Source organism: Chrysochloris asiatica, unplaced genomic scaffold (assembly GCF_000296735.1).
Source record: "Chrysochloris asiatica unplaced genomic scaffold, ChrAsi1.0 scaffold00492, whole genome shotgun sequence".
NCBI classification, from domain to species: domain Eukaryota; kingdom Metazoa; phylum Chordata; class Mammalia; order Afrosoricida; family Chrysochloridae; genus Chrysochloris; species Chrysochloris asiatica.
Window position 1 is genome coordinate 191201 of NW_006409010.1, and position 24083 is coordinate 215283.

At 44.6% G+C, this 24083-nt stretch overlaps 1 protein-coding gene across 1 annotated transcript in view; it reads left to right on the plus strand.

The window, feature by feature from the left end:
• The window catches only part of LOC102819376 (BOLA class I histocompatibility antigen, alpha chain BL3-7-like), a 72218-nt gene that overhangs the window by 37719 nt on the left and 10416 nt on the right, over positions 1–24083 (plus strand). The window contains exons 4-10 of the mRNA XM_006877396.1: positions 1916–2023; positions 6052–6333; positions 7904–8179; positions 9822–10097; positions 10209–10310; positions 20802–20885; positions 20935–21025. Coding sequence (XP_006877458.1) covers positions 1916–2023; positions 6052–6333; positions 7904–8179; positions 9822–10097; positions 10209–10310; positions 20802–20885; positions 20935–21025 — 1219 coding nt within the window. The remainder of the gene's footprint in view (positions 1–1915; positions 2024–6051; positions 6334–7903; positions 8180–9821; positions 10098–10208; positions 10311–20801; positions 20886–20934; positions 21026–24083) is intronic.

The window sequence follows — 24083 nt, forward strand, 5'->3', positions numbered from 1 at the left end:
TATAATTCCCACATTCTCCAAGCCACTATACCACTCAGTCTCTGGCCACTCTCCCTCCCCTCAGCACTCTTTTATCTCCCATTTAGTTGTGGCAATTCACTGCAACAGCTCACAGAACTCACAAACTATAGCTATACTTAAATGGTTCATTAAGGAAATAACAGAGTACAGGATTGTATTTACAGTTAAGTGGCTTATTAAGGAAGTAACAGTGTACAACTCAGAATCAGGAAACATGAAGTCAAAATCTTCCCTTTTAGTGAAGGAGAGCTCTCTCAGCTCCTCTCAGCCTTGCAGGTGTCCTCGGGAACCCCTCAGGACAGGCTTCTCTTGACCCTGCCATCTATCACTGCCAACAGTGCCACTGGGCCCCTTTGGGACTCTCACTGCCTTCAGTGTTACAGCCCTTAGCCTGTAGGACAGCTCTTTTGGGAGATTCCTCTCTCCTCTCCCTGACTCTGCTTCTTTCTTTTTACTTTCTTCTTCTTCCTGCTGCTTCTCTTCCTGCTTCTTTCTGTTTGAAAAACCTCTGGGGACCTGGCTACATTTACAGTTAACCCTTGAACAACACAGTTTGAACTGCAAGGGTCCACTTCTATGCAGATTTTGAAATCATCTCCACATGAGCAGTTCCTCTCCAGTAATTTGCACACATTAAAAGACGATCTCTCCTGGTTCTCATGTATTTTTCATCATGTTTAGTGTGATACCTTAAACCTTGAATAACTCCATGGGACCCATAATGAAGTGCAACTAGGGATGTCAGAAGTGCTCCCAAGAAGCAGAGAATGAATAGTCGTGACATTACAAGAAGAAGTTGAATTGTTTGATATGTATTACAGATTGAGGTCTGCACCTCTGGTTGCCCCTCATTTCAAGATAAATTAATCCAGTGTAACAATCGTTTAAAAAAAAAAAAAATGAAGCTGTCATTACAGCCACACAGCAGGTGTGAAAACCTGTACTCTTTGTAAAGTAACTTTATCATGTATTGAAATGCAGCTTTTATATGAATGTAATATAATACATTTGTTGTTGTTGTTGCTAAGTGCCATCAAGTCTATTCCAACTCATACAATCCTGTGTAGGGTTTCTGAGAAGCAGCTGGTGGGTTTGAATCACCGCCCTTGTTGTTCACAGTATAGTGCTTATCCTATAGCACCATAAATACGTATAACCTATGAAATATGTGTGCATTGACTATTTATGTTATCAGTAAAGCGTCTGTTAACATTAGATTGTTAGTAGTTCAGTTTTTGGTGAGTTAAAAGTTATGTACAGATTTTTACCTATTCAGGGGTGAAAGAGTAGCAGAGAGTGGGTACCTCTAACATTCCCACTCCTCCTTGTTCAGGGATCAACTGTATACACAACTCCTTGCCAATTTCAAGGAATGGCTCCTGGGGGGAAGTAGGGAGAGTGGCACAAATTAACCAATCCCTTCTCAGTAGGCCACAGATACTTTATCTACATAGTAGGCTATAGTCATCTCATTTGCATAGTCCATAGTCACTTCATTTGCATGGGTATATTGACCAATCCCTGCAAGGTGCATAGCAGTTATAGTGCAGAAGGCAAACCACTTGACAAAAAAACAAGCTGTTTATAGCTTGCCAAATAAATGTTAGTCAACCTGGACAAAAGTAACAAACCCTCTGGGTAGAAAACTAGGACAAAGGTAACTAACTCCTCAAGCCTTACAGGAAAGATCTCTCAAGCTGTTTTTCCAAAGAACCAAGACAAATTACCACATTAAGGAAGTCATTTCATGACACCGGCATTTCCTCTACCCCTTGAATGTGCCTCTCATTATCACTTTATAGCATCTCTGTCATTTCTCCTACTGGTCAACAAGGGTATGTGGGATATTTATGCCTTGAGATTCATACTTCCCTCTCCCCATTCACCCTTGCAGAGAGTCCCTGGGGGCTGCCTGTGGTAGCTGATGGTCCAGCTTCCTTTGCAAAAGAGGTGATGTCAGAGCTGGCCAGTCTGGAGTTAGAAAACAAGCCATGGCCTAGAGGTAAGACCCCTGTGCTGCCTGCTGAAGAAGAGACAGGAATAATAGAAACCCAAAGCCTCCAGCCTTCAGGAGGAGAGAGGATGCATAGTCTGGGAATCTGAGTAGACCCTCTCAAGGGAAAGGTAGGGAACACAGGAGGGTGTCTAAGGCTGTGTCCCAGCCCATAGAGGGCTGACCCCCTCACTCAATCACCTCTAGCCTCTCCCACCAGCTCTCTCCATCCCTTGTCCACGTCCCTCTTAAGAATAGGAAGGGGGAGAGTAACAAGAATTGTGGTATCTGTAAAGTCTTCCTCCATATCCATATTTCTTCCTTACATTCATGATTTCACTTAATACTCATAGCACTGTGGAGGGTTAATTGCCCCTACTTTACAGATGTGGAACCCAAGACCTGGAGTTCCTAAATAGCATCTGCAATGCCACACAGCTAGAGAGTGGCAATGCCAAGAGTATTGTGGGAGGTGGAACAGATGCAAAATAGTCTCCTGGGGAGGTGCTGGAGGGAGAGACCAATCATCTCCTTCCCCTTCCCTCAGTTAAAGAAATAATGCACTGGATCACAAGATCAGTTTGGACCACAAGGTCAGCAGTTCAAACCCACCATCTGCTCCGTGGAAACCCTATACAGAATTGCTATAAGTCAGAACTGACTCGATGGCACGCAACAACAACAATAACAGCATGCTTAAGTGTAGTGGGAGACTGGCTGCTCTTTGTTGAGAAGGGGTTGGCAGTAACCAGGAGGGATAGTGGAGGGCTGATGACAGAGACCCTGAGGCATGTGACCAATTCCTTAAGCAATGTCACCACCATTGAGTTGCCATGGAGTTGATTCCAACTCATGGCGACCTCATGTGTTACAAACTGCTCCATAGGCTTTTCAAGGCGGTGATCTTTCAGAAGCAGATCTACAGACCTTCTGAGACGCCTCTGGGTGATTCAGTTAGTAACTGAGTGCTTAACCATCTGTACCACCCAGGGACTTCTGGCAATATCACAGCAGAAGCAAATTCCCCAGAATGTTTCATGCAGGCCCCCTTCCTCCTACCTTAGTCCTACAGTACTTGACGCTGACCTATCTGTCACTTCCATGAGCCTGGCAGAGAGGGTGACCTCTACAATTCCAGGGGAGGTAATCTGGTGATTGCTTCCTTGGCTTTTTCTGTCCCTCCCTGGGCTTGGGTGGTAACCAGGTGGTAGTCTAGGCCTAGTTGAGACCTCTTCCTGGGATAGAAGATGGGTGTGGGCAACCGCTGAGCTCTCATGGAGAACAGGCTGTGTTTTATCTGATAAAGCAGACAACACTGGGATTTTCAGGAGAGGAGAGTTGATGGGCCCCTCACTGGGATGTAGAAAATAGTACCTAGAAGTCAACAGTGTGAGGGGGCCACAGTCATGAGTTTGTCCTCAAAAGAGTTTCCTGACACCCAGGATGGACACCAGATGCCAGAACGTAGGGAGGGCTGGGTCAGAAGTTATATCCACATCATTGGATGAACCCAAACAGGATCCAGAATTCAACCTTCTTAAACCTTCACTACTACTACACTCATTCACATCATTTTTTTTTTTCCCTTCCTACATTATTGCAATATCCTTCAAACATTCTAAAAATGTTTCTGCCTCAGGACCTTTGCACATGCAGTTCCCTCTGCAGTCCTATAATGGTTTCTCCCAGATCTTTGCATGCCTGACTCCTTCAGATCTTTACTCAAAAGTCTCCTTTTTGGAGAGGCCTTCCCTAAACTCAGTCAGAAATATAAAAGCCCTTCCCTAACATTTCCCATTTCCCTGCTTTATTTTTCTCTCTCATCAGTCCTTATTGCTGTCCAGCCTATCATACATTTTACTTGTTTATCTTGTTTGTCAGAGTCCTGGTGTGGCACTGTGGGTTAACCTGCTGGATTGCAAAGTTGCTTTGAACCACAAGGTCAGTGGTTCAAGCTAACCAGTCACTCCTCGGAAACCCTAAATAGGTTCAAAATGGGACGGAACCGACTTGATGGCACTTAACAACAACAACAAAAATCTTGTTTATCATGTCAACTTTCTGAGAGCAGAGATTCCAGGATGTTCTGTTTTTCATGGTATCCCCAGGCCTACAAGACTGCCAAACACACAGTTGTTGTTTAGTGCTGTTGAGTCCATTCCAACCCATAGTGACCCTGTATAGGGTATCTGAGGAGCAGTTGGTGAGTTTGAACAGCCTACCTTGCAATTCAAACCAGCTTTGCAATCCAGCACATTAACACACAATGCCAGACCAGGACTCCAAACATAGTTGTTGTTGTTGTTAAGTGCCATTGAGTCAGTTCCAACCCACAGAGACCCTGTATAGCGTTTCCAAGGAGTGGTTGGTGAGCTTGAACCACCAACCTTGCAGCTCAAACCAACTTTGCAGTCCAGCCCATAAACCCACAGTGCCACACCAGGGCTCCTAAACACATAGTACTGCTCAGAAAGCATAGCTGAGTTGGGGAAAGTGGAGTATAATTCATCAGTGGGTCATATAGTTTAGGCCAAGATATGGGTAGACCTTCACACTCTGTTAGTCTGGCTCTTTTGATTGAATTCTTCTCTCAGATCAATGCCTTCACTGCAGTTTCTGTGACTCAGACTAATTATTAGTAAGCTTGGATTTTCCATGTGACTATTTTCTTTCTTAGCAAAGGATGACAATATCATTCCGCTCCATAATTTCTACCACATAAACTGTCACTCTTACCCTATCACTCCACTGCTCTGACAACCTCAGTCTCCCAATATTCTGGCCTGATCCTTTTTCACCATCAGCTGATCATTTAATTCATTTCTATAATCCAGAGTGTCCCTCAATCTCATATTCATAAATCTATATAAGGGGGCCTAAAACACACTTTTAACATGATGATGTGAATCATAGTTTTACATCTAAACCCTCCTCAAATACTCTCATTAATAATTATACCATATCGTAGGTGTGCTGAATTTTGAAAATTATGACGATTTGTCTTTATAGCTTGAATCAGGATAGGCTGCTGAATGGATTTTGTCTCTGAAACCAAGCAAATTGACAAGTGTGGGCCTCTGAAGACACAGTACAGAGCAACCTTAGGCAGCATTTGGATTTAAGGAGAAAAGAGATGGACTAGCAATGTGAGTTGTGGGAGCAGTAAGGGAAATCAAATGCTGTTAACTTAGCAAGACAGATTTTAAGATCAGAATGATGGCTGGCCTTTATCAGTCATCTTTGAAAAATGAATGTTGTTAGGTGCCATCAAGCCGATACCGACTCATAGTGACCCTATGCACAACAGAACAAAACACTGATTGATCCTGTGGCAACCTCATAATTGTTGCCATGCTTGAGCCCATTGATGCTGCCACTTTGCCAACCCATCTTGCTGGCTTCCTCTTTTTCTCTGACCCTCCACCTTACCAAACATGATATCCTTCTCCAGTGACTGCTCCCTCCTGACAATATGTCCCAAGTACGAGAGACGAAGTTTGGCTATCCTGGCCTCCAAGGAGCACTCTGGTTGCACTTCTTCCAACACAGATCTGTTGGTTCTTTTGGCAGCCATGGCATGTTCAACATTCTCCTCCAACACCATAACTCAAAAGCATCAATTCTTCTACAGTCTTCCTTATTCACTGTCCAGCTTTCATATGCATATGAACAATTTCACATGAATCAAGCTTCTAAAATAATCAGATATTTTTTATCATATTTTTTTAAATTGTGAGGTGGGAAACCAGATAATCACATACTTATTAGAGATGAATGTAAAGTATGGATAAATGGACCCTAAGTGAGGGTCTAAGAGCCTTTCTAGGCATAAAGCCCATAAGTCTTAGTACATGAACATTGGCCTCAAATTGTATTGATTTGATTATTTGTCTAGACTATTTGGATGCTCTTTCTTTTCTTTTTTTTTAACCCAAATTTCCCAGGTTTTGATCCTGTTAATAATACGGTCTGGTAGGTTTCCACTCCCTTCACCTCCCAAACCACCCCCAGTCCCATCAACTCTATTCTGATTGCAGATCACATCCATGTTTCTGCAGGGACCCACTCTCTACATTACTACTACCTGACCCTGTCAGACCCAGGCCCGGACCTCCCTCCGTTTCTGGCTGTGGGCTATGTGGACGACCAGCCTTTCATCCGCTATGACAGTCGAGTGGGCAGGGCGGAATCCCAGGCCCTGTGGATGGCGCCTGTGGACACCCAGTACTGGGAAAAGGAGACCGAGAAGCAGAGGATCTGGGAGAAAGTGCAGCAGGTGGAGATGTGGACTGTGATGGGCTACCACAACCTTAGCAGCGGTGCGTCAGGGTGGGGCATCGTGGAGAGGGGGCTGGTTGGACAGGGCATCAAAAAGGGCTGGCCAGGCAGGAAGGGTCATAAGGACAGCATCTGGAGCTGGCAGACAGGGATGTCCAGACAGTCTGGGTGGCAATGGGGTGTCTGGATGGTCTGGGGAAGGGGAAAGGCCGGATGGAGTGATCTGGACTGGCAGAACAGAGAGTGAGGACAACGCAGCGCTGGCCCCACCTTCCTGTCTTCCCTCCCAGTCTCGTCTTTAGGTGGTCCCACTTCTCTCACATACTGTGAATATCGGGCCTTTAGGCAATTCAAGCTTTTCTACTAGGGACAGATGCTGGCTGTCTTTCTGAACAACCTTCTGTCTCTTCCAGCTCCAGTCAATCAAAGGAAAGCTTTCAAAATCTTGGTTCTGGCTCCAGCAGCCATCCAGAGCCAATGGACCAGAGTCCCATGGAGCTGAGGGCCCACCTTAGCCTCCCCCTCATCTGCCCAAGGTTCCCTGCCTCACTGACTTCTCAACCCCTCCAAATGTTTCAAAACACACCCCTTCCACCTCCCTTAAAGGCTGTATCTGGCAGGGACAGCAGCATATGGGTGACTAGACCATCTAGGCAAACAGCTCAGGATGGCAGGAGAGTGAGCATGAATGAGAAGTGAAACAGACGCAAGCCAGATCAGGCCCTTCTCTGCCGTACTGAATGTAAGTGATAGAAAAGTCATTTCTCTCAGCTTTGCTTCCTCGTTTCAGTAATGAGCCGTCTTGTAAACATTGCCAGGGATGTTGCAAGAATTAATTGAAGTAATGTGTGAACTTGTTCACACTATACTCTGAGTGTTAATTTACCCTCTCATTCTGTACCAAGACACCCAAATAACCAAAATGAAAGCTACAGATCCGCAGAAGCCTCAGAAAAGTGGCAAAAAGAAGTGAGATGCTTCTGCCCTGACTTGGGTCCCAGAGCCACACTGTGAGTGGAGCACAGTAAAACCTGGCCATACCATGACCTCCAGGATAAGTATGAACAGCCCTCCCCACCCTACTGTTGTGTGACAGTAGTAGTAACAGCCAAGTCAAATGTTTTAACATTTGAAATCAAGGTGTCTCAGTCTTACCCACTGAGTGCATTTTATACTCATTTAAAAAAATAATCATTGCTCTCTAGTGGATTCTGACTCATGGTGACCCCATCTGGTACGTGGTAGAACTGAGCTCTGCTGAGATGTTGCAAACTTTACAGAAGCAGATCCCATCCATGCTGCTGCTGGGGAGTTCAAACTGCCAATCTTTCAGTTACTAGAGGAGTACAACTGGTTGTGCCACCAGAGAGACCTATTTTACACTCATAAATGGTAGATTATTTTTCCATTTTTGAAGCATATAAAATAACAGTTTGTCTTAAAGTTATGAAATTGGGTGTTCTTTCCAGCAGGTTGCTCAGCCCTGGCTATTCATGAGAATTACCTGGGAAGCATGTTTTAAAATTCTTGATGCTTTGCCCTCTTCCACACCTTCAGAGATCCAGTGGTGGTAGTCTTCTTCTGAGTAGCCTTCTTTCTTGGTGTACCCAGGCATGCACAGTGCACAGCGCATGTTCGGCTGTGAGATCCAGGAGGATGGCCGTTCCAACAGTTTCTGGCAGTTTGGCTTCAATGGACAGGACCACCTGTCACTGGACTTGGAAACACTGAGCTGGGTATCAGCCCAACCTGTGGCTTTTCGGACAAAGCGCTGGTGGGAGACAGAGCGCTGCTATGCTGAGTACGACAAGGCCTACCTACAAGGCCTCTGCCTCATCTCACTGCACAGGTACCTGGAACTAGGAGGCCAGAGTCTGACCCGAACAGGTAAGGGCCCAGCCCATGGAAATTGAAAGAGTGGCCCTCTTGCTTCACATGTGTGAGAGCCATCCACTTTACAGACAGACCTGTGAGGATGGAGAGGATGACTGCCATCCCCTTCTTGCATAAGCCTCCAGAGGCCCAGAAAGGCAGCTGACTAGCAGCATTGCAGGACAAAAGCCCCTGCCTGGATCTTTGCCCAGTGCTATGGCCTGGAATGAACAGTTCTGAGGTCTCCTGTACCTACAGTGTGGTCTTGGGTAATTAACCCCCTGACACTGGGTCTCAGTTTCTTCATCTATAGAGTAACTTGGTTAACCAGGTGACTTACGAAGTTTGAGGTCTAATGTCCTTGCTTCTGCTCCTTGGGAAATTGTCCAGAGAATGGTAACCCCCCACCAAACCAGTCCCTGGGCCAGAAAAGCTGAGGTCCCTTATCCTTATCCCTCCCCACTCTCTCATCCTTCCTTTTAATAAACTTGCTGTTCTGACCCTAGGCCTATTCAGTACCCATGTGCTAAACTTTTAAACTTTGAACCCCAAACAACTGGGCTGGAGTAATGTATCACCAAGACACAGGCCTGGGTGGACAGTAGGGAAATTGGAGTTTGGGGATCCTGAGGAATGGAAGAAGACTGCAGTCCTCAGGGAGGCTGCCTGGGGTGGTTGGGGAGACAGGGGGTGGGGAGCTGGGTCTTAGCACATAGCACCCCATTCATGGTTTTTGACTGAGATGGGGATGTGAATCTGCTGAGACAAAAGAGAAGACACTTCTTAGGAGGGAGGACAGGACAAATAAAGTCAGGAGATGGTGATATTATGAGAGCAGAGGGTGGTGGTTCAGGGCTCAGGCACTGGAGCATAACCTTCTCATCCAAATCCCAGCTCCAGGGTTTGCTGGCTATGTGACCTTGGGCAAATAACTTGCCCTCTCTGTGCCTCAGTTTCCTCAACAGTAAAATGAGGGTAATTATAGTATATCTGCCTCCTAGAAGCACCATATTGGTGAGCATTAAAAAAGTGAGCATTGAACTGTCACTAAATACCAGGCTTCATTCTAATCCCTTTTCCTGGATTATCTCATTTGAGTTCTCAGAACAACCCTGAGAGGAAGGAATGATTAAACCCCATTAAGCCTTGAGAGACAGGACGTAAGGGGCTTCCTTCAAGTCACACTAGAAAAAGTGTTGAACTAGGTTTTAACCTCTGACTCCAGAGCCCACATTTGTAACCAACCCAGTTCTGAGGTCAAAGAAGGGTCATAATCTTGTCTTCTCATAACAAACACTTATTAGATACCAACTGTGTGCAGAAAATCACAGGAAGACGGGTAAAGCCTGTAGGGAAACTCTAGGGTCACTATGGGAAGAAAGGAGGCAGGTGTATCCGTATAGGGCCAGCAATCCTGGCCAGGAGCCTCTCTTCAGGTGTTGGGGATGGGAAGTCACATCTTCCACATGGGAATTCCCACAACAATGCTCCAATGGATCAGTTGCTGATGAGTCCCCTGTAGCACCCCTGGAGAGCTACCCTGTGCTCCATCTTTTGTCTTTCATCCCTGAAGATTACAGAGGCATTGGAATAAAAACATGGGGAATGGGATGGGCACAGCTCTCAGTCGCTCACCAATTTTCTCCTCTCCTTGAAGAGCCACCCAAAGTGCAGGTGACACAGCACATGGCCCAGGATGGTAGGACCACACTGAGGTGCTGGGCCCTGGGCTTCTACCCACGGGACATCTCCCTGAGCTGGTGGCTAGGCCAGGAGGAGCTGGCCCTAGAGACTGAATATGTGGAGACACGCCCCAGTGGGGACGGCACCTACCAGAAGTGGGCAGCTATCCAGGTGTCTGCTGGGGAGGAAGCCTCCTACACCTGCCATGTGCAGCACCCAGGCCTGAACCATACGCTCACTGTGACCTGGGGTGAGGAACTGGGACTTGGCTGAGAAGGGGAGAGAAGTGGGAGGAAGGAATTCCAGGGTACCTGGGTCCAGGGTCATGGAAAAATACCTGTCCTCTTTGCCTTTCTTTTAGAATCACCCTCTCATCAAAGACTTGTCATTGGCATCGTCATCCTGGTTAACATCTTCCTAGTGGTTGTAGTTCTGGTGGTCTTGACCAAAAGACTGATTCCAGGTTGGTGAAGAAACAAAGAGGTGGGAGGTCCTCTAGAATGGAATGATCTGCTCCCCATCCCTTTACTCAGAACTGTTCCCATCTGAGGAGCATCAGCTACTGCTGAGATGCCCCTGCCTCTCACCTTCAGAGAAGCTCTCAGTCCCAGCATCCCTAACCCACAGGCACATACCTCCCTATGGGCCCTACAGATCCAGTCTCTGGAAGACCACTGGGCTGGATCTTGGAAAGGACCTAGAAAGAGAGGGAGTAGGAATTTGGGGACCCAGGGACCACCTCACCTCCTTTCTTCCCTCCCCTGCTCACCTTGTATTCACCAGTCTCTTTTGTTCTTTTTTTCCCCACAGCTAGGCATAAGGAATCATACCAGCAAGCTCCAGGTGATTTGTGGGATGGGGCTGGGTTGGGGAGAGAAAGCCCCAAGGGTTAGAGATCCTCCCAAGCTATGACTGAGATGCATTACAACCAAAGATGGAGGTGTGAGGAGGGGGTGGGCTATGTTCCCTGTCTGTTACAGTAGTCTGAGCTTTGTCCCCTCACACTATTCTGGACCATCTTCAGCCCCAGTTCTAGGAGAGGGAGCAGGGATTACTCAGGGGAGTTACCGACTGGATTTGAGGAAGGACCTGGGAGAGGGTCAGCATCACTTTCCTTCTTTCTCTTTGCAGGTGAAGAGGGTCTCCATAAATCCCAAAGCTCCTTGAGAGCAGGGGCTACTCAGTATCTCTGCTGACTAAAATTCACTGTTACAAGTCCAAGGAGGTATTTGTGGGAGATATTTGGAAGGGTCTGAAGGCCCCCAAGCTCTCCTCACCCCATCAGCCTCCTTATAAGTGGTCTGGGCCATTGAGTTGAACATTACCATCTTCCTAATGTCCTTTAAAAAATTTAGTGGTATTTCTTAATGTTTGTACAAAATTTCCTCTTTAAAAATGAACTGATACTATAGCATAAGAAGAATTCTTAATGATATATTAGATGATTTGAAAAATACCAAATTGTTTTTAAAAGAAAAATATTTCAAGATCCTAATGCATTGTTTCTAATTACTAAATCATCATTATTAATTAGATACGTTATGGTTAACACTTAGCCTGTTTCAGAAATCTTGAGTAGTAACTGAGTGTTTGAACTTCAACCTGGATTATAGAATAGTTTTGTACAGTACAACTAGGGTGATTAAGGAACAAAAAGAACTCTCAGAAATGCTACGTGATCACTTTATGTGTGCAATGGTCACTCATACCAAAGTTTAGGGATTTCTAAAAATAATGTCAGATGTTGAATTCAGATCTCTGAATGAAGTAGACAAATTGGGGGGAAAAAATCGATATAATTCTCAGTTCTGGACCTTGGTCTTAAGGAGGTACATTTATTAAGTAGACTAATACCCTTGTTTTCTTTTGCCATTTAACATAAATGCTGAACCTCACAGTTAAGTTCGCCGATAAAAAAACTCTAAAAGTTTTGTGAATATGAATAAAAGTAAATAGCCCTTGGGTTTAGCACCATAGGGAAAGGGATTTCTAAGTAGTTGACACTTCAGAAGAATTAACTTTGCTTTCTTCCTATCATTGCCTAATGTTTACCTAATATGAGTATCAATCAAAGATGGTAATCTGTACGAGAAAATATGCCCAGTTTAGACATTACTGTAGAGGACAGCAAGTGGATTAATATTTTAAGTACTCTAAATATAGTGCAGCTAGGAAGAGCTATAATAGCATCCATACTGTAAGTGGAGTCCTGATGTGGTGCTGTGGGTTAAATGCATTGTTACTGCATAGTTGGTTTGAACCACAAGGTCAGCTGTTCAAGGTCACCAGCCACTCCTCAGAATGCCTAAACAGGGTCTCTGTGAGTTGGAACTGACTAGACAGCACTTAATAACAACAATATTATAAACAGTAGAGGATATGCTCACCTAAGTTTAAGAAACCAACCAAATCACTGTAGCAACCTTTTAAAATAGCATTTTCAATAGAGAATTCCATTAAAACTAGTTTTTGACAGATATTAACTGTGTTCAGACTATATTAACTAGTTTCTATTTATATTTAAGTTCTCACATAGTGAATGCAATGATGAACTACAAAAATAAACATGAAATAAAATTTAAAAAAAACACTAGTAAGTATAAAACCTTTATTATTACATATTATTATATATTAACCTAGAAATTCTCTTTCTAATGAAAAATCAACCTTTTCTATATTAGGGCAAGTTGTAAAAACCTATTTTTTTTTGACAGAATTGTTTGAAAAACTATCTCTGGGGAATCCCAGCCACAATAAACAGTCTGGTCTCTGAATTTTATTAGTTGGTGAAGAAGTTCCTGTTGTTCTACACCTCTCTTAGGCTTCTTCAGTACAGGGACACATTCCCAGGGGCAGCAATGCCAATGGAACCCAATTAAAGCAAACTGGGAACAATCACTGATGTTATCGCCAGAAATAATGTTCTTCTAACTGGAGCAGTTAATGTGTAATCAAGGACAGAACTTTTGTGAAGTGAAATGAGAAAAAAACTTTGGAGCCACGTCTAATGGGTGGCCACCTGCCTGACATCTCTCTAGAAGAAATGACTCTGCAGCCTTTGCTGAAGAATAAAGGCTATATCTGTCATTTCATAGTTTAATTTACCCAAGTAATTAGAAAACAGTTCACCTATTGAGCAGATCACAAAATCAGCTTCACACAACTTACGTGAGTTAATTGGTAAGATGTAGAAAACAAGCCTATGTTTTGACCTAAGTGCACTTTAATGACAGTTTTCATACCGTTTCAGTGTTTTTTAATATTTCTTCTTAATTTAAATAAACCAGGAATCATATTCCCAGCACAGAGGAATAAATGGGAGTGACGTCATCAGCTTTTCGGTGATTACACTTATGAATTACTGAAAGAGCACCGGAGTAAGACCTGGTGTGCTAAAATGTCTCTTAACCTTGCTGGTCTTAGTATCATGTATCAAATGAGTCCTGTTGTGGCACTGCAGGATAATGCACTAACTAGACTGGTTGGTTTGAACTGCAAGGTCAGCGGTTCAAACCCACTAGCCACTCCTCAGAAATCCTACACAGGGTGACTATGAGTCAGAACTGATTCAACAGCACTTACCAACAACATAAAATGAAGAGAGTAGACTAAAGGATCCATTCTTTAACATCATGTGTAATTGTGTTTAACTAACACACACAAAAAAGTGATAGCCATGCCTGGGAATGTAACCTAAATGAGTAAATGCTTTGGTTTGCTCAGAAAACACTATGAACCTCTTTTCAAAGATAGAATGTGATAAATATTGAATATTTTGTTTATGAAAAATAAGTTTCTTTGAAGCTTTAGTTGGAGGTACAGCAATAGTATGGTATTCCAACAAATATCACATACAAATATACAAACAGTATTTTCTATCAAAAATCATGTTTGTGTAAGCTCTCAGTGTTTTATGTAACTTGTGATAATAAATACTATCTTTTAGAATAAAAACAAAATTTAAACCCAAGGCTCAGAACAATAGTGAAGAATTGTGGGGTGCATGCTAGCATCTAGGAAAATTGCCTCTTTTTATAAATGTGTTCTTATATGTATGTATAATCCCCTTTTGTAAAGCAAAATGAAAGTGCTAATGGGTATGTGTGGAAGAGTGTTGGAGGATTGGGGGCGGAGGGAATGGGTTGAGTGTATATGTTGTGTGCAATGGTATGTGGGGGAGGAGTGTGTCTTTATTGATGTGAGAAGAAATCCATTTCTTCAGCTCCCCCTGGGCTGCTTAGGATGAGAAACTACACAGTACATATTTTGTAGTGTGAATTGTGTATGAAATGCAGAGCAGAGCCCAAGAAGGTGAGAAGCATTTGAATTGGGAAAAAGTTTCAATCAGTGTTGGTGAACTGCATGACCTTAGCAGTGTGCTGGTAGCTGTCAGATTTTATTAAACGATGTGTCTTAAATATGTCTGTCTCAGGGACACTGTCGTAAACTGTCCAAACAGGGTTCCAAGAACTTTACATGTACCTAGCCATTTAGACTTCATAGTAGCCCCATGCAGTAGAACTAATAATCCTGTGCTGCAGTGGGAGGGACTGAGGCCCAAAGAACTCAAGTGTCTAGCCCAGGGTCTCATAATCCTGGCAACCAGGGTGTCTCCGGCTCATGCCAAAGGCAGGACTGGAGATCAGGCAGCCAGTCTGGATGCTTCACAATGGAACCAGAAGCCTCAATTACTACTGTACTATTTTGTAAAAGAATAGGTAAGCACAGGTCTGCGATCTCTTATCTACAATTTTAAAAGCCAAAAACGAAAGTGACCCAAGCTGAAGTGAGGTTATTCATACTCTTTGCTCCCTTTAGTGTACCTTTTCACAATTTTCTGTGGGAATACTAATGTATGTGGTTATGGAGTATGACCCCAGACCCCTTTGGGAGTATTATGTGACATTCAACATATACATTTTAGGGCCTTTCAAAAGTCCAAAGAATTTTAAGTTCTGAAATAGGTATTAATATGATCTTATAGTAATAAATTCACCAGCTGCTTCTTGGATACCCTATACAGGATCTCTATGAGTCAGAACTGACTTGGCGGCACTTAACAACAACATAGAAATAAATATGGACCTCAAGTTCAGTCTGAACTTCAAGGTTGGTGGTTCAACTTCACCAGCTGCTTGCTCCTCAGAAACCTTATACAGAATCACTATAAGTCAGAACCAACTCAATGGCACTTCACAACAATAACAATAGTAATAAATAAGAGTCCTGGTAGCATAGTGAGTTATGAATTAAACTGCTAATCACAAGGTCAGAAGTTCAAATATACCAGCCACTCCAAGGGAGAAAGATAAGGCTTTCTGCTCCCATAAAGATTTATAGCTTCAGAAACTGTATAAAGGTTGCCATGAGTCAGAAATGATTCTATGAAACACCACCATCACCACCAGTACTAAATGTGTTTTAATTTGGTAGAAGCACAGTTGTTTGGCTGTACTGTACAACTGGAATCCTGGTACAAGGCAGATCTATCCCCTCATCTACAGAAGTGGCAAGTGTCCAGGTGGATCCCCAGGGTTCCCTCCATCCAAATGTGCTTAGGGTCTTCTGAGAAGAAGTAGAATTTTCTTTCCGAGGCAGAAGGAGTGGGGGCCTCAATGTGTTTAGGGAGATGCAGGTTAAAGGAGATGGTCCTCACTAGCCACTCCCCAAATGGCATCGCTGTGCCATTTTCTGCACCCCTCACCCAAAACTTCAGGCTGTACAGTTCTCCAGGTAACTGACCTTGCTCATCTCTCACACTTCAACCCATGCAAGCACAGCCCTTAGACCCATAGTTTACAGGGTGAACAGGCTTTGAAACAAATACATCATTCCAATGTGATTCATGTCGGTGAAATAAGAGCCTTGGACTGCATGGGCTGTTGAAGTTTCTTGGCAGCATTGCACTTAGTTCTCCAGATCCAATATCCTAAATATCTCTGAGGCTGAAGGATGGTAGAACCCTCTCTCCTACATGAGGGCCAACAGGGATCTTAGGCTAGTACAGTACCATATTCACATAATGGTCCCTAGAAAATAGTGAGAGAGCCCAGGCAACCTGTCACCCAAAGAGTAGAACCACTTCACGTTTCCAAGTGACCTCACTGGTTACTTGGTTTAGAAATTGCCTCAGGGCAACAATCTTGCCCTTTATATCTGTCCTGAAAATGTATCTCCAAGTCCTTGATTTTGGACTTCCTGGATTTTTCCTGCTTACTTTCCTAACATCAGTGATCAATGCAGGCCTTCATCCATCTGGTTTCACACTATCTCTCTAAAACATGGCATCCCCAATGAAGGAGCAAGGACAAGGGTAGTGGACAGGGGAAAGCTTCAACCAGAAGTACTCCAAGGAGAGGGGGTGAGGTCACTTAACTGCTGCCCTTTACTGGATGTTTTTCTCTACTTTCATAAGTCCTACTCAGCCTATCATCTACAGGAGCTGCCCATACCCTGACACTTGTCTCCAAGGGTCATCAAACATCTCAGGCAGAATCTGCTGCCTTCTCCCTCTTACTATCTTTAGTTGAATTATGAGGTACTTGGCATCTTTCAGGTTACTGCTTCAACTTATTCCCTTTGGACACTAGTCAATGTTCATAAAATCCATTTTAGAACTAATGGAGCAGTATGAAGCATCACTACAAGCCCTTCATAATTTTACATATTCACCCCCTCCCCATTATCATGTTATTTTCCTCTATTGAAGTTTCGCAGCCTCTTAACAGGATTTACCATTCCTATGTTAGAGTCATTTCTGCCCAGGTTGGGAGCTTTCTAGAGTATACATGTTTCACTGGTATAACAGTCACCCCACCCAGCACATAAGTAGTCTAAGTCTTGGACACCTGCAAAAAGGAGGAAAACATAATCTGATCACCATCACAAGAGTTAGGACCTGAACCTAAGAGTCTGAAGTCGAAATCCACAGAAGTGTTAAACAGGCTAAGAAAACATGGAGGTCCTGTCTGACCCATTTCTGTCTACCTTTTTATGTTGCTATGGAAGTAGGCACTTCCATGTAGGAAGTAGACTCTGAGTCAATTTTTGACTCATAGTGACAGAGTAGAACTACCTCATTGTTTTCTAGGCTGTAGTGTTTCTGGGTGGGTTTGAACTGTCAACCTTTCAATTAGCAACTGAGTGCTTAATTATTTTGCCACCAGGTCTCCTTTCTGATCCATTAATGTTTCTCTGCTTGGCCATGACTAGTGAGTGGTCTCAAGTAAAACTGGGCACTCCAGGTCCACCTGGACCACTGTGAATACCTGCCCTCTTGAATTCCTCCACAGCCACTCCTGCCAGGAGAGAAATATGTGAGGAGACAGAAGACAAACCCCAAGGGAATTCATCTTAGCCCTGAATTTCCCCACCACAACCACCAGTTTCCTGAGTACGCAGGTGGGCAGGCAAATGAAGAGGGCTCTGAGCACTTTTAGAAGATGGCAAGTAGCCTGAAAACTTGGCAGGGTCCTGAGGGCAGTTCTGCAGGAGGCCCTCCCCTCTTTCTGTAAATCAAAGACTACTGGGGAAATAGATAGCCCCATCCAGCAAGCACAGACTTTGTATCTTATGAAACTCTGCCACTCAGTCAGCTTACCTTCTTTGGCTCGAAACAGGGCTGACACTGGCTCAACCCCACATATGTTGTTGGTGTTGTCAAGTGCCATCGAGTCAATTCTGACCCATAGCAACTCTGTATAGGGTTTCCAAGCAGCATCTGGTGAGCTTAAACCACTGACCTTGCAGTTCAAATGGCTTTGCAGTCTGGCGCATTATGTAGCTCCATCCAAAGACCTAAGGAGCTCTGGTAGCGTAGTGGTTACGAATCGGGCTGCAAACCTTAAGGTCAGTGGTTCGAAACTACCAGCCGCTCCGCGGGAGAAAGATGAGGCTTTCTACTCCCGTAAGGATTTACACCCTCGGAAACCCTGTACAGGGTCGCTATGGGTCGGAACCGACTCGACGGCACTTAACAACAACAACAACAACATCCAAAGACCTGCTCATTACAGGGCCCTCACCCAGCCTTCTCAGGTCCGTAATCATTCCCACCTCCATCTCCCCACCAAACAGGGTCTGCCCTACAAGAAGGGCAGGGAATCATCCTCCTCATTGGTAGGTCAAACACAGCTTTCTGGTTCTCAGGCATCTGTATCTCTAAGATACACCCAAAATTTGTTGGCACAAATTTTTCCTGCTCTGAAGTTTTGTCCTAAACAAAACTTTGGGCAACTTTCCACCCAAAAGGTAACTGAGTTTATGAAACTTTTGAGCAAAAAGGAGGTGGAAGGAAGGAAAGGGCTCTGAATAACAATGTCAGGGATAGTTGAGCTCAAGGTTTTCCCTAAAGTCACAGAACTTTGATCAGAATACTCTGCTCCTTTACTCCCTACATTTCTGCACTACCCCAGGACTTGGTTTGTGTGGTTTGGGATTGTGCCCTGAGGCTCAAGTTACATTCCATCCCTTCCAGTCTCTGGGTAGAGGCTCCACTTGGTGGTTGGTCCCTGCCCCAGTGAAATGACTAAAGTGCAGGGGCATCTAAATTCCAAGATTTAGATAATAGCAAGTTGTGGTTGTTAAGTGTCTTAGAGTTAGTTTTGACTCATAGTGACCCTGTATAGGCTTTCCCAGGAGCAGCTGGTAGGTTTGAACTGCTGACCTTGTGGTGATGCTACAGCGCCACACCAGGAGTAGTTATGCACAAAAAGCTAAACATATGTATACCTATGGCTCAGTATTTCAATCCTAAATCTTTTGCCCAGAAGAAATGCATGCTCATGTTCACAAAAGTACAGGTATGGGGGGAAACGAAAGCTTTTACTTGGGGGCATTGAGTTTGTGTTAGTGGTGGTTGAATGGATCAAAGCACAACTTGAGTGTAACCAATGTTACTGAGTTATGGATGTAAGTATTGTTGATATGTTTTATTATGCATATTTTTACCATAACAATTTTTTAAAAAAAAAAAAAGACAGATACAGGTATTCATAGCACTGTTTGTAATAACTTCAAACTGGAAACAAACTAAATGTCCATCAACAGAACAACAAATAAACAAACTTGGTATGTCCAAACAATGTGGACTGTATAGTCCATACTTCTGACTTAACATCTGATATCTATTAATCAGTGTTTAATCCTTAGCCCACTTTGATGTAAAACTTCTTAGGCTTAGCTCACTTACTAGCTTTGATGTAAATCGACTCTGATGCAACCTGTTGTAATGAAACAATGACTTATAGCAAACTGTAGGATCCCCTGCATCTTGTGACAGCTAGATGAATAGTTAAGTGTACTATGTTTATCTTGGTTCTGGTAACCTATCCTCATCTCCCTTCTCTCCTGGGAAAAGTAAACCAAGTGAAGTTATAGAGTTAGATCAAAGTACATCACAAAGAGATTGTAACTGCCAAACAAGATGTACCTCCTTTGGGAGTTCACTGACCACCCAGAATGTATTTTTCCCTTAAAGACCCTTGGCTGGGGCAGAGGGTGAGACAGACCCTTGTCAGCACTTTGGCATAGGTGCTGTCTGTCTCTACGGATCCGCTGAATAAAGGCTTGCCATTTAGGTCACAGAGCCTCCAAGTGCATTATCTTGAACGACAGCCTAACATTTGGAGGCCCCAGCTAGATCGTGCCCTCGGACGGCTGCCCCTCGCCGGGACCAGAAAGGAGGACCCGACGGGTTGACGCCAGGGGAGCGCGCCCTGAGACCTGAGACGGCGATCGGACCCAGCCGGCCCCTCCCGGACTAGACACCAGAGACAGGAAACAAGCCTTTTGGAAAAAACCTCCGGAGGTGAGTCCCTTTGAGACTCGAGTTGGAAAAGGGGTACTCACTCCAGGGTCGGCAGTAAGGTTGTCGGACGCGACATAATTCCCCTGCCGTGTGACAGGACTGAGACGTCAGTCTGATCACTTTGGAAAAAAGTATTGGTAGTTTGGCCAATTGTCTATCTTATTGTTGTGTTAATTGTCCGGATTGCCTTACTTGTCATCCGCGTTTGTTCTTACAGAATGGGAAATATATCTTCAAGCCCTAAGACCCCGTTTGACTGTATGCTTTTGCATTTTAAAAATGTTTTTTCTCTTGAACAGGCTGATATTTATGGGATGTCCCTATCTAGGGGGCGCCTACGTACCCTGTGTGAGATAGAATGGCCCACATTAGAGGTCGGATGGCCCAGTATAGGTTCATTTGACCCTTCCCCGACCCATAGGTATGAAAAGTGATCACCGGAACTCCTGGGCATCCAGATCAATTTCCATATATTGACATTTGCTACAATTTGATTGCTAACCCCCACCCCCACCCCCCGCCTTGGTTAAAAATCTGATCTTTACAACTGGGTTCTAATATCCTCCTAGTCCACCAGGCTCCCAAGGGCAAGATGAGCCCGAAACCACCACCAGTCCTGGCGGACCCAGGGGACGACCTCCCATTGCTCCCGCCTCCCTACAATGTACCAAACGCCCCGTGATAGACCCTCCGCACCCTCGCCTGACTCACAGGGGTTTCTCTCCCCACTTCATCCCAGATCTGGGGTATCCTATGGTTCCCACTCCGTCTCCTCTTCAACACATGCTGCTCCAATAATACCTCTTAGACAAGCAGGGCCGGACAACTACGTATACGTCCCTTTCACTACCACAGATCTCTATAATTGGAGACATCAGAACCCACGCTTTTCCGAGAAGCCCCAAGCCCTTGTCTCTCTCCTTGAATCTGGCTTTTTTACCCATCAACCCACCTGGTATGATTGTCAACAGTTACTCCATCCACTTTTCACGTCAGAAGAGCGTGAACGAATCCTTGCGGAAGCACGGAAAGAAATCCTGGGGACCGAGAGTGTGGACTGCCCAGATTCCGAGGCACGGTTTCAGCGCAGGTTCTAGCGCAGGTTCTCAACCCAACATCCAGACTGGGATCCTCACACAAATGCAGGTAAGGAGGCTCTTGACACCTATCGCCGGGGCTCTGCTAAAAAGTTTCCGTGGGGCGGTGCGCAAACCCACGAACTTATCGAAGGTAAGCGCAATCACACAAGGGGCCTCTGAGTCCCCTGCTGCCTTCCTAGAACGCCTCTTGGAGGCATATCGTACCTACACCCCCATAGACCCAGAGGCCTCAGAGAATTTGCAGGCTATTAACCTAGCCTTTGTCGCGCAGTCAGCCCCAGATATTAGAAAGAAATGACAAAAATTGGAAGGATTTGAGAGAAAGACTAGATCGGAGTTATTGGCCATTGAGCAGAAAACCTACAGTAACCGAGAGATTTTCCCGAGAATGTGATGGCAAAAAAGTTGAGCCGAGCCACTATCGTGGCATTGAATATCCAAACGGACCGAAACTATAGCCGCACAATGAACAGAGGACCAGGTAATAAAAGTAATCTAATAGGGGGAAACTGGGAGCGGACCGGTGCTGGGGAAAGATCAATGTGCCCATTGCAAGAGAATAGGACATTGGAAAAATGAGTGCCCGAATCGCCAGGCATAGAGCCCGAAGCAAGTCTTCACCCTTCAAGAAGACTGAAGGGGCCGTGGCTCCCTCCTGGTGAGCCCCGGGGAGCCCATGTTAACTCTGAAAGTTAACCACGAACCTGTTAAATTTCTCATAGACACGGGGCCACCCACTCTTTCCTGCGCCATCCTCAGGGGAAGTAACCTCTCGAACGACTCAGGTCCAGGGGGCTATGGGAAAAATAAAAGCCTACCCCTGGACCACAAGGAGCTCTGATAGCGTGGTGATTACGAATTGGGCTACGAACCTAAAGGTCAGCAGTTCGAAACTACCAGCTGCTCCTGTAAAGATTTACAGCCTCGGAAATCCTGTTCAGAGACGCTATGGGTCGGAACAGACTCGACGGCACTTAACAACAACCCTGGACTACCGAGCGTACGGTCTAGTTAGGGCAGGAGACTGTGACTCACTCATTCTTAGTAATACCAGATTGCCCATACCCCATACCCCTTATTAAGAAGGGATCTGTTTAAAAAGATGTAAGCTTCTATATATTTTACTGAACAAAACACCTCCTTGTCCTTTACCTCCCCAAGCCGGATCATGCTCACTTGTCCACTGGAAGAAGAATACAGGCTATTTCCTACACCCACGGTCAAACCTGCCGTCGTTGACACCGTAGAGAATCTCCTACCAAGATAAAACTGTTTCGGAACGATCCTAATCTTGTGGGTCCTTCTATGGCCCCCAAGTTTGGCGGGCGATAACCCCTATCGCCCACCATCCCTAAGGTGGGAAGTGCGCGCCACCGGATCAGTGACCAAACTGGCAGAACTCAATTCCACAGGGGACAAGCTCCCCGCCCTTTCTTTTGATTTGTGTAAACTAGCCTTTATAGATAGAATGCCCCCTACTACTGCTAAAGGAGGAAAGCTTGGGTTCCGATGGGGCTGCGGTTTGGTTACTCAGGAAAAAGCTATAAAGGGAATTCAATTTTACATGTGTCCAGCAAACGGACCCCCCCCCCCCACTGTAATCAGGAGGGTCAATATCATTGTGCATCGTGGGATTGTGAAACTAGCGCATCCTGGAAAAATGAGGATAGATATATAAAGGCCACCCTGGGACACAACTCTTCTTGTAAAGTAAAAAGAACCTGCAACCCCTTAACCATCAGATTAAAAGACGTAACCCTTAGCAATTGGCTTACTGGCCGTACCTGGGGCCTACGATTCTATGTTACGGGAGAGGACCCCCGGAACTGAAGTTACTATTTAAGCATACCGTGCCCCCACCCCCCCAGAATACGGCTCTGATCCCCATTGGGCCAAATCAGGATTTAATCAACCCATGACCCCCACCAGAAAAAACCCCAAGTAACTCTTCCACCTGAAACCAAACTCCCAGGGGTCTCATACTCTACTATGACCCCACAAGAGGTTCCTATTTTTAACATGCTTCAGACTATGCATAACATCCTTAACTCCACAGACCCACAACTAGCAAAAGATTGTTGGCTCTGCCTAGATGCTAAACCCCCTTATTATATCGGAGTAGCCTATACAGGGGTGGGAAAGAAGGTAAAAGCCTCTAATTATTCCTGGTCAGTGGCCCCAGCCCCGATAATTTTAAGAGCCATCCAGAGCAAGGGAACTTGTTATATGAGCCAAACCTATTCCCTTGCAGGATCCCGATATTCTAAACTTTGCAATGACTCCCAGGTTTATGAAATAACTTCCACTGACAGCCAGAGTACTCAGGTGATACTAGCCCCTGATGAAGCATGGTTCGCCTGCACAAAAGGAGTCACTAAATGCCTCCTGGAGACTGCCCTTACGTCAGCCGTGGGGCCCTCTGAGTTTTGTATTCTAGTACACATCCTTCCAGAAATATTTCTGTATAATGGAATTGAAGGAAGAGCACATTTTGCTGCCCAGCCAATTACTATCATAAGGAAAAAACGTACCCCGATTCTCATTCCAATACTATTAGTGGCTGGAATAGCTGGGGTCACAGCTATAGATTCCTAGGCTCTTATACTACAAGACTAAGGATTTAAAACTCTAGCAGCTCAAGTTAAGCAAGACTTAGGATTCTTAGAATCAGCTATTTCTAGATTAGACCAACAGGTAGATTCTCTAGACAAAGTAGTCCTACAAAATAGGAGAGGCTTGAAATTGTTGTTTATGAAAGGGGGACTGTGTGCAGCACTAGGAGAAACTTGCTGTTTTTATGCAAATCAATCAGGAGTGATTAGAGAAACTTTAGCTTTGGTCAGAGACAACCTAAAGACCAGATATCAAAACCAGGCTTCCAACAATTGGCATGCAAATCTTTTTTCCTGGTCTGCATGGCTCACCATCCTCCTATTGGCAATAGCAGAACCTTTGGCTATACTACTAATAGGGCTATTAATAGGACCATGCAATTTTAATAGTCTCTCTACATACATTCGAAAACGTATACAAGCTATCAAACTATTAGTATTGCAACCCTGATATGCACCCCTAGCGTTTGAAAATGAAATATCTGTGTAGTCAAAGATTTTATGTTCCCAAAAAGAAGTGAGGAATGAAGGACTGTATAGTCCATACTTCTGACTTAACATCTGATATCTATTAATCAATGTTTTATCTTTAGCCCACTTTGATGTAAAACTTCTTAGGCTTAGCTCACTTACTAGCTTTGATGTATTTCTGATAGATTTCTGCAAGACAAATGATTTGTTTATTTCAAATACCTTCTTTAGACAGCATAAGAGAC